The following is a 10,391-nucleotide window of genomic DNA, read 5'->3' as shown; positions in this document are numbered from 1 at the left end:
TTTTTTTTTGAAAAGCAAGACAAAACAGTAAAAAGCACATTTTGGCTTTTTAATTTATGCAATGGTGCAAAAAAAATTTTGGTAAAATACATGGGGGAAAAAACTCGAAAAACCATGTTCGGTATTTGGCCTTCGGCCCAGTGTTTAATTTTGTTCGGTTTCGGCCAAGAATTTTCATTTCGGTGCATCCCTAGAAAATGTAACAATTGCTTTTATTTTTTTATAGGCAAACAAAGTGCAGTAGAGGTTTACCGTTAAAACTGTGTCATTCTTTAATTTATTTTTTATTTTTTTTATCTTTAACTTGTCCTGACTACAGAGGTTGTTGAATTGAATTAAAGTTGAATAAACTTCAACTTTACTGTTCAGTGCACTGATGTCAGACTCGTTTTGGATAATAAAGTTTATTATTAAATTGCTAAATGCCCTGCCTCCCATTACATATCTCTGTCATGTCATTATAAGAGTTTGATCACCACATGCTGGTCACTTTCAGAAGTTGTAGTGATTCTTTCTTTTCCAAGAAAGAATGTGAAACTAATTGGTTATATAATTTTCATTTTTAAATATTTTAAAATATAATTTATATAGATTTAAATAGACACTTTAAGCAATATCGTATCGCATATCGAATATCGCATTTTTTAACAAGGTATCGCGTATCGCATTTTTTTTTCAATATCGCACAGCCCTAGTTGTTATTAATGTTTACCTCCTCCTCTTTTTACGGGGTTTCTTCTCTCCATCCTCCCCGGCATCCTCAACTTCACTGCCACTCCCAGATTTCTTCTTCTTCTTTTTCTTGATCGGCAGGTCCTCATCAGAGTCATCGTTGACAAAGTCATCAAAGTCACCTCCTTTCTTGCGCTAAGACAAAAAGTACATGAATATTTCATTACATGTTAAAAAGATAGGGTGTGAAAAAGAGTGTTGAAGCATTTGGACTGACCCGTCCACTGCTTGCTTTCTTCTTCTCCTTCGCTGCTTTCATGGCCTCTGAGAAGTTGAGCAGGTTCTTGGTCTTCTCCACATACTGGGCTCTCTGCTCGAGCAGCTTCTTCTGCTCCTCGGCCTCTTTGCTCTTCCTCTCCTCCTGTTCTTTCAGCATCTGCTGCCGCAGCAGGTCTCTCTCCTGCTCCTGTTTGGTGCGGTGCTCCTTCTCCTCCTCATCTTGTTTCCGAGCTCGGGCCACGTGGTATTGAGCCTGGCTTAGCAAATCAGAGCACTGCCTGAAAGAGAAAACATACATTTAAAATGATAAATTTTTATCATGTCATTCAATAGCCTATCAAAAAAAAAAGAAAAAAAGGAATAAAATTGTTTATATACATATTTGGGGAAGTCGTGGCCTAATGGTTAGAGAGTCGGACTCATAACCCAAAGGTTGCGGGTTCGAGTCTCGTACCGGCAGGGATTGTAGGTGGGGGGAGTGAATGTACAGCGCTCTCTCCCACCTTCAATACCACGACTGAGGTGCCCTTGAGCAAGGCACCGAACCCCCAACTGCTCCCCGGGCGCCGCAGCATAAATGGCTGCCCACTGCTCCGGGTGTGTGTTCACGGTGTGTGTGTGTTCACTGCTGTGTGTGTGCACTTTGGATGGGATAAATGCAGAGCACTAATTCCGAGTATGGGTCACCATACTTGGCCACATGTCACCTCACTTCAAATTGTATTTTATTGAATAAATACAATTATTAAAAAAGTTGAAATTTAAACATCCTTTATAGAAAAAAATACATTATATATAACATATGTGTGTATATATATATATATATATATATACACAGTATATATTAAAAAAATTTTATGTATATAAAATATATATAAAACATCAATTTGTATATATAACCAAACTAAAAATCTACTTGAAATTAATAACATTTATAAAATACATAAAAAAACGAATTAAACATAATACATAGATAAAATACACATAACTGTATATTAAGCATGAACATTTTTTTAGATTTCCTGTGATTTTCTCATGACACCATGCATTTTCATGGGAGGTGTCAGATCACATCTGACTGGGGCATGCTGTATCAGGAAACTTCAATTTCAGAACAAATATCCCATATCTGGAAAACAAACGTACCTGGCTTCGCTTGCGGCCAGCGCTAGGTCAAATCTCATTTTGTCTCCAGCCTTACTGAGGTAGCTGAAGTACCTGTGAGAACAATAACAGAAAGTTATGAAAGGCATATAAGAGCTTCAAGCTGTAGTGCGTTATAGGCTGGAGGTCCTGGAGTTCACGTACCTGTGAGCCAACTCCAGCTCTTTCACCGCACTCAATACAGCCTTCAGATTACTCTTCTCGTCCTTCAGCACCAGCGTGGCCAACCTCTGCAGCACCAGCGCCACATTAAACATCAGCACTGTGTCACTGGGAGCCACATGCCGAGCCTGAGAGTCAAAGCAGCAGAAAAAACTCAGAAACATGCACAAATAGATTCAAAAAATATTTGGGAACAAATATAGGTAACCGTTTGTTAACGTTAGTTACCTATATTCTTTAAAATGAACAAAAAAAAAAACAAAAACGTGACGTCTAAAGCATTTATTAATCCTAAGTTTTTATATTTACTAATACATTATTAAAATCAAAAGTTGTATCTGTTAATATTATTTAATGGACCTGAGCTAACAAGAGCTAACCATCATAAGTTGTATTTGTATTAACTAACATTAACAAAGATAAATACTATAAAAAATGTATTGCTCATTGTTAGTTAATGCTTTAATTGACATTAACTAATAGGACTTTATTGTAAAGTGTTACCAATATATTGTTTTAAATAATAAATCATAATTAATACAATAATACATAATCATAAAAATAAATATATGGGCATTAATCCTATGTTGTTTTGATGAAAAACAGCTTTAAATATATGTACATTCCAGTATAATACATTGGGTTCCACTTTACAAGATAACTAAATAATGCAATATGTTAAATTAAATAAATGCTATTTATTATTTAATGAATTATGCAACGTATAAATAAATATTAGCATAATCATATAATTTACATGCCATATAATATCCAGCAGCCTGATTTATAATACAAGACAAAAAGAATACTAACGTGTTCATGGTTCTCTGCAGGGTTATTATAGTTAACTAAAACGAAAACCATAAAAAACTTGAAATAAAATACATATATATATATATATATATATATATATATACAAAAAAAAAACTTTTAAGGCAACATTTTTTGTTTTTATTCAGTTTAACTATACAGACATATTTTAAAAACAAAAAATCAGTTTACATTAACTTACAAAACCCAGTTTGGAAAACACAAACTGCCAAGTGATATTAGGATTTGCCCACCCTCAGAAGAGTCTGCTTGCACTCCTGCAGCTTGCCACATTTGAAGAGCGCTCGGGCCAGATACAGCAGTACCTCTGTGTTCTGATATTTGTAGAATTTCTTCAAACAGTTTTCATACTAAAGAGACAGACAAAGAGGATTTGAGTACAGATCCAGAACAAAACCCTCCTCTTCAGGAGACAATTCCTTCAGTTTATTCCCTCACCATCTGCACTGCACTGATGTACTGCTTCTGCTCCACATAGATGTGTGCGAGATTCAACCAGACATCACTGATCTCTGCCGTGGCCTCTCGGACCTGGGCAAAAACATCCCGTGCCTCTCGGAAATAACCCTTGTGTGCCAACACAGCACCTGTGTCACATGGAAGAAAGATGCTTATGATGAAATTAACGGTTAACCACTATTACAATGCATTTATACTGCTAGTTACACGTCAGGATTCGCAAAACTAATATAAAACACCTATGCCGTTGGCAGCATATAGATTTTTGGCATCATTCCTCAGAACTTGTTTGTAGATCGCCAAAGCTCGATCCTGGTGCCGCTTTTCCTGCAAAATAAAAATGTAAATAAATTAGACAACTAATTCTGATAACACATGATTTTTTGTCAACTGAATGACGTGGGGCACCTTTTCTCGGTCTCTAGAGGGCTGATGCAGCGTCTGAAGCCACACGTTGCCCAGCGCCAGCATAGAGTAAGTGTCGCTCTGAGTGGAGGGCTGCTTAAGGATGCGTTCAAACTTCTTCTGCCCGGGACCCCACTCTTGCTTCGCCAAGTGAAGGTTACCAATCAGAGACCAGGCATCAGGGTGGTCCTGCAAAACACAATTTATTTATACAAATCTGAAGAAATCAGCAAAAACCTGAAAATAAAAATTGGTGCATAAGCCAAAATAATCAAAATAGGCCAAAAATTGGATAAAAGGATATAAAAAAATGCAAGTGCACAGCTTTACTGCAGCAATATTACAGTTAACTAAAACTAAAAACAATTAAAGAAAAACTGTTACTTAAAATAAACCTTAACTGAAATAAAATAAAATAAACTTTTATCTCAGCTAGCAACATTTCTCATTTTAGTTTAACTTGATTTACTAAAATAACAAACTGAATATAATTAATTTAAAACTATATAGTCATACATACATAAAACATTACTAAAAATGACAAAAACACAACAAAATGACTAAAATGTAACAAATTAAAATGAAAAACGAAAATACAGAAAAATAAAGAAAACTTAATAAAAACAATGATACTGAAATAACTTTAAAATGCTTTACTCAGGAACAGCAAACGTTTCAGTCGCAACATGACCTTCATCAGGTACGAGGAGTCACCTTAAAGATCACATGGTTGCGTACGCCACATAATTATACAAAAAATTGCACATGATACATAATACGCAATTATGCTTAAACTTTCAGCAAAAAAAAAAAAAAAAAATGCTAGTAAATGATAATAAATCTAATCAACTGAGAATTATACTACTAGTTCATTTATCTCAACAAACTAGAACCATATAGAATTCCGAGGAAACATGATAACGTTAATTAATTGAATTGATTTTTGGTAACCATGTGACATGCCCAACCATGTGATCTTTCTTTGTTTTAAGGTGACTCTTGCACCTGGTATTGCAATTAGGCATTGAAGAAGATCGCGTTGTGACTGAGAAGTTTGCCGGTGCTCAGTAAAGCTGTGGTTTATATCTCATATTAGCCTTTTTTTGTTTTACTTTTTGTCTATTTGAATGAATACAGAACTAGAACTCTGACAATATATGTTGGTCATATGTATTAGGGTTGGGCCGATAGACGATGCCATCGTCCATCGCCGATGGCTGATAGACATCACGATATCACGATATTGAGCTGACATCGTGATTTCCCCCCCTGCCCCCACAATCCGCCGCATCCCATCGTTGGGTAATTATACTGTATATAGATTGCGGGCATCAGGGAGCCGCTATTATGCCTGGCAATGAAACTGCTTTTGAATGCACGATCGCTTTTTAGTTTCACTTTCGAGATTCGCGATCGCACATACTCTGTTTATACCATGGAGCGGCAGCACTTACAACACATCTTACAAGATTAGATGTTTGTCAGTGGTGCTGAGGATCTGCAAATCATTCACCATCGTCCACAGTCATCTCACCTTACTCTGTTTATGTGGTAAGTGAAATATTATGTACTGTACTGTAATGTAACAGGCAACCGTTAGCAACCGTTTTCTGAATACGGATTCACGCTTCGGGCACACCCCCGCCCCCCGATGTCATCGTCCATCGCGATGTTTCACTGTAGACATCGTCCGATGCCAATTTTGTAGACATCGCCCAACCCTAATATGTATAAAGATAAGAAATATCAACCTGATTGATCTGAAGGGCTTCTTTAAACCAGTCAGAAGCTTCATAGAAATTTCCCTTGTCACGTGCCATCGCTCCAAGTCGCAAGTAACCTGTTACAGATTCAAATAAACCAACTGAACAGACCATTCCCTGAACAAAAAAGCCACACAAAATGAATACTGTGATGATGCATACAGTCCACATAGTTGGGATGCTCTCTCAGGATGTTCTTGTAGAGTTTCTCAGCCTCGTGGAACTCGCACATGGCTTCATAGAGTCTGGCCAGGTTATAGGAGGTCGTGACGGAGATGGCGTTGTAGTAGTGCTCATCATGCTCGCCCTCAGCTTTTGCCCTCTCCAAAGAAGCCAGGAAGTATTTCTACAAAGAAAATGAGATGTTTTCTGTGGTAATGAACAGCAGAACCGCAACATTCATTTAATTAGAGCTAAAAATCCCTCTTTACCTTTGCCTCACCAAGGTTTCCCAATCTGAAGTGTAAAGCCCCCAAATTATTGAGGATCTCAGGAGGAACATCCGCTTGGACCTTCTCCTGGAGGATACGAGTGGCCGTGCCATATGCAGAAAGAGCACCCTGCAGGAAAGATGGGCGATTCACAGTTTGAGAGAGGTGTATGTTGCATGAGTCCAAACACAAGCATATGCAGGAATAACACTGTTACCTGAATGTCTGTTTGTTCCAAAATCTGGGCGAGCTCAATCCAGGCTTCCACATCATCGGAATACTGCACTGTGACTTTTTTCAGATGTTCCTATGAGTAAAAAAAAACAAAACAGGAGCCTTATAATAATCTCTGAGAAAAACATTTTGTAATGCAGTTTTTGATATGATAATGTCGTACCTTAGCGATGTCTCTCTTCTCCTGGTCATCCGATGTGGCGTAAAGAGACCCAAGGATTTTCATGGTTTCATAATTGTTGGGATAAGCCTTCAGGACCTTTTCAAAGCACTGTGCAGCATTCTCCTTGTCTCTACGATATACATACATCTGGCCCAGGCCAAAGAAGGGCAGTACAAAAGTAGACGACGCAAACTGAGTGGCCTGATAATAGTACTGGAAGGCCTGGTCGTAGTCCTCCTAAAAGCAAAGCACTGGTGTTACACACTGCAGGAAATTTAAGCTGAATGACAGACGGATGTATTGGCAAGGTCGAATAATGTTTGGCCTCTGTCCATACTATCAGTCTTCAAATATTTTTATTTAAGTAAATACTACACTAAATACTTAACTTTGTGTAAAGCATTGTGTAAAAAAAAGTAAAGAAATAAAATAAGTAAATACAAATATTCTATATATTATTTTATATACAGATCTACTGATCATTATTTTAAGACCAGTGTTGTGATTAATTAAAACAAAACAATTAAAAATAGTTTACGGTAATTCAAATAAAGTGGAAATAAAACACAGTTAAATATTACTATAAGATTGAAAAAATGAAAATTAGAAATGTTCCCTTGTCAACTTACTGAATTAAACAAGTTTAGGTACTAAAACTACTGAAACTAAAACTGAAATACAAATTAATTCAAATGTAATAAATTAATTAAAATTCATTTAATTCATGAAATTTAAAAAATAAAAATAAAAGGGTGTAATACAATTATTAAAACTTAAAATATATTAATAAAAGCCAATAAAAATTAATCAAGTTAAAATATGAATAAAATACTGAAAATAATACTCTTTAGTGTTGATTATGCTATTATTCCCAGCTAATTATCTCTCTTATATATATGAAAACTCCATTTTTATTTTTTTTCAGAAATCACGTTTCTTTTTTTATTGCGCATTCCAAGTAATATCAATCAAACTGCAGTTGGGTTGTTTTGATTAAGCAATAATAACTTAAACAAATACAGGTAATTTACTAAATTAAAGTTCATTGAAAGTATGTTTTTTTACATATTAAAAGTTTGTTTTATAGCTAAAGCAGATAACTCCAACAGTCTTTTTTTGGCAAAAGCAGATAACTCCACATTTCATGTTTTAGAGTTAAAAAAAAAACACTCTTTTAAACTTTGCAATCTCCTCAGATGACAATGTAGATGCCTGACAAACGTTGTTGTTGTTGTGATCATAAACTGTATGGATGTGATTACACGCAATACACGGAGCTTTTCCCTCACCGTTACCCCCGCCCCCCGATGTCATCGTCCATCGCGATGTTTCACTGTAGACATCGTCCGATGCCAATTTTGTAGACATCGCCCAACCCTAATATGTATAAAGATAAGAAATATCAACCTGATTGATCTGAAGGGCTTCTTTAAACCAGTCAGAAGCTTCATAGAAATTTCCCTTGTCACGTGCCATCGCTCCAAGTCGCAAGTAACCTGTTACAGATTCAAATAAACCAACTGAACAGACCATTCCCTGAACAAAAAAGCCACACAAAATGAATACTGCGATGATGCATACAGTCCACATAGTTGGGATGCTCTCTCAGGATGTTCTTGTAGAGTTTCTCAGCCTCGTGGAACTCGCACATGGCTTCATAGAGTCTGGCCAGGTTATAGGAGGTCGTGACGGAGATGGCGTTGTAGTAGTGCTCATCATGCTCGCCCTCAGCTTTTGCCCTCTCCAAAGAAGCCAGGAAGTATTTCTACAAAGAAAATGAGATGTTTTCTGTGGTAATGAACAGCAGAACCGCAACATTCATTTAATTAGAGCTAAAAATCCCTCTTTACCTTTGCCTCACCAAGGTTTCCCAATCTGAAGTGTAAAGCCCCCAAATTATTGAGGATCTCAGGAGGAACATCCGCTTGGACCTTCTCCTGGAGGATACGAGTGGCCGTGCCATATGCAGAAAGAGCACCCTGCAGGAAAGATGGGTGATTCAATGTTAGAGAGTTATATGTTGCATGAGTCCAAACACAAGCATATGTAGGAATAACACAGTTACCTGAATGTCTGTTTGTTCCAAAATCTGGGCGAGCTCAATCCAGGCTTCCACATCATCGGAATACTGTACTGTGATTTTTTTCAAATGTTCCTATTAGTAAAAAAAAAAATAGCAGCCTTACAATCTCTGACAAAAACGTTTTTTTTGTAATGTAGTTTTTGATATATAATCATGTCATACTTTAGCAATGTCTCTCTTCTCCTGGTCATCTGAAGTGGCGTAAAGTGACCCAAGGATTTTCATGGTTTCATAATTGCTGGGATAGGCCTTCAGGACCTTTTCAAAGCACTGTGCAGCATTCTCCTTGTCTCTACGATATACATACATCTGGCCCAGGCCGAAGAAGGGCAGTACGAAAGTAGATGACGCAAACTGAGTGGCCTGATAATAGTACTGGAAGGCCTGGTCATAGTCCTCCTAAAAGCAAAGCACTGGTGTTACACACTGCAGGAAATTTAAGCTGAATGACAGACGGATGTATTGGCAAGGTCGAATAATGTTTGGCCTCTGTCCATACTATCAGTCTTCAAATATTTTTATTTAAGTAAATACTACACTAAATACTTAACTTTGTGTAAAGCATTGTGTAAAAAAAAGTAAAGAAATAAAATAAGTAAATACAAATATTCTATATATTATTTTATATACAGATCTACTGATCATTATTTTAAGACCAGTGTTGTGATTAATTAAAACAAAACAATTAAAAATAGTTTACGGTAATTCAAATAAAGTGGAAATAAAACACAGTTAAATATTACTATAAGATTGAAAAAATGAAAATTAGAAATGTTCCCTTGTCAACTTACTGAATTAAACAAGTTTAGGTACTAAAATTACTGAAACTAAAACTGAAATACAAATTAATTCAAATGTAATAAATTAATTAAAATTCATTTAATTCATGAAATTTAAAAAATAAAAATAAAAGGGTGTAATACAATTATTAAAACTTAAAATATATTAATAAAAGCCAATAAAAATTAATCAAGTTAAAATATGAATAAAATACTGAAAATAATACTCTTTAGTGTTGATTATGCTATTATTCCCAGCTAATTATCTCTCTTATATATATGAAAACTCCATTTTTATTTTTTTTTCAGAAATCACGTTTTTTTTTTATTGCGCATTCCAAGTAATATCAATCAAACTGCAGTTGGGTTGTTTTGATTAAGCAATAATAACTTAAACAAATACAGGTAATTTACTAAATTAAAGTTCATTGAAAGTATGTTTTTTTACATATTAAAAGTTTGTTTTATAGCTAAAGCAGATAACTCCAACAGTCTTTTTTTGGCAAAAGCAGATAACTCCACATTTCATGTTTTAGAGTTAAAAAAAAAACACTCTTTTAAACTTTGCAATCTCCTCAGATGACAATGTAGATGCCTGACAAACGTTGTTGTTGTTGTGATCATAAACTGTATGGATGTGATTACACGCAATACACGGAGCTTTTCCCTCACCGTTGTTAACGCGCTGCTTTTGCAAGCTTCCGTGAAACCGTTTCAGCTTTTATTTTATTTTTTCGCCCTGAAGAAGATATCACAGGTTCATCAAGTTCGTCGAAATTATCCATCCTCGGATCACTTTTAGTCAGCTCTGACGAAACTCCTCTCAGCTAGCACGTCTTTTCAAAGTGACTAGCAGCTTTGTCACCTGACCTGAATACAGTGCGCTGATTCGCTAAAATGGACTTCTCGGCTTGTGTTCAAAAACAACAAGGGCGCTTGTCGGCTTCTGCAGTAAAACATGAACTC

At 35.9% G+C, this 10,391-nt stretch overlaps 1 protein-coding gene across 2 annotated transcripts in view; it reads right to left on the bottom strand.

Annotated features, from left to right (window-relative positions):
• The window catches only part of LOC107681202 (RNA polymerase-associated protein CTR9 homolog), a 19,704-nt gene that overhangs the window by 4,393 nt on the left and 4,920 nt on the right, over positions 1-10,391 (bottom strand). Inside the window, exons 8-20 of one of the 2 annotated variants that reach the window (XM_016477420.1) lie at positions 8,809-9,045; positions 8,629-8,718; positions 8,414-8,542; positions 8,145-8,328; positions 7,971-8,059; positions 3,976-4,161; positions 3,807-3,894; positions 3,547-3,695; positions 3,342-3,458; positions 2,260-2,405; positions 2,098-2,169; positions 950-1,229; positions 713-867 (exon numbers count right to left, since the gene is read on the bottom strand). In XM_016477420.1, the coding sequence (XP_016332906.1) occupies positions 713-867; positions 950-1,229; positions 2,098-2,169; positions 2,260-2,405; positions 3,342-3,458; positions 3,547-3,695; positions 3,807-3,894; positions 3,976-4,161; positions 7,971-8,059; positions 8,145-8,328; positions 8,414-8,542; positions 8,629-8,718; positions 8,809-9,045 (1,922 nt within the window). Of the gene's footprint in view, positions 1-712; positions 868-949; positions 1,230-2,097; positions 2,170-2,259; positions 2,406-3,341; positions 3,459-3,546; positions 3,696-3,806; positions 3,895-3,975; positions 4,162-5,723; positions 5,813-5,897; positions 6,082-6,166; positions 6,296-6,383; positions 6,474-6,563; positions 6,801-7,970; positions 8,060-8,144; positions 8,329-8,413; positions 8,543-8,628; positions 8,719-8,808; positions 9,046-10,391 lie in introns of both variants that reach the window. The other variant, XM_016477419.1, reaches the window with a different exon arrangement.

This window comes from Sinocyclocheilus anshuiensis, unplaced genomic scaffold (assembly GCF_001515605.1).
Source record: "Sinocyclocheilus anshuiensis isolate Anshui unplaced genomic scaffold, SAMN03320099.WGS_v1.1 scaffold2202, whole genome shotgun sequence".
Taxonomy (NCBI): Eukaryota; Metazoa; Chordata; class Actinopteri; order Cypriniformes; family Cyprinidae; genus Sinocyclocheilus; species Sinocyclocheilus anshuiensis.
The sequence above is the reverse complement of the archived record's forward strand: the minus strand, read 5'-3'. Positions and strand labels throughout refer to the sequence as shown.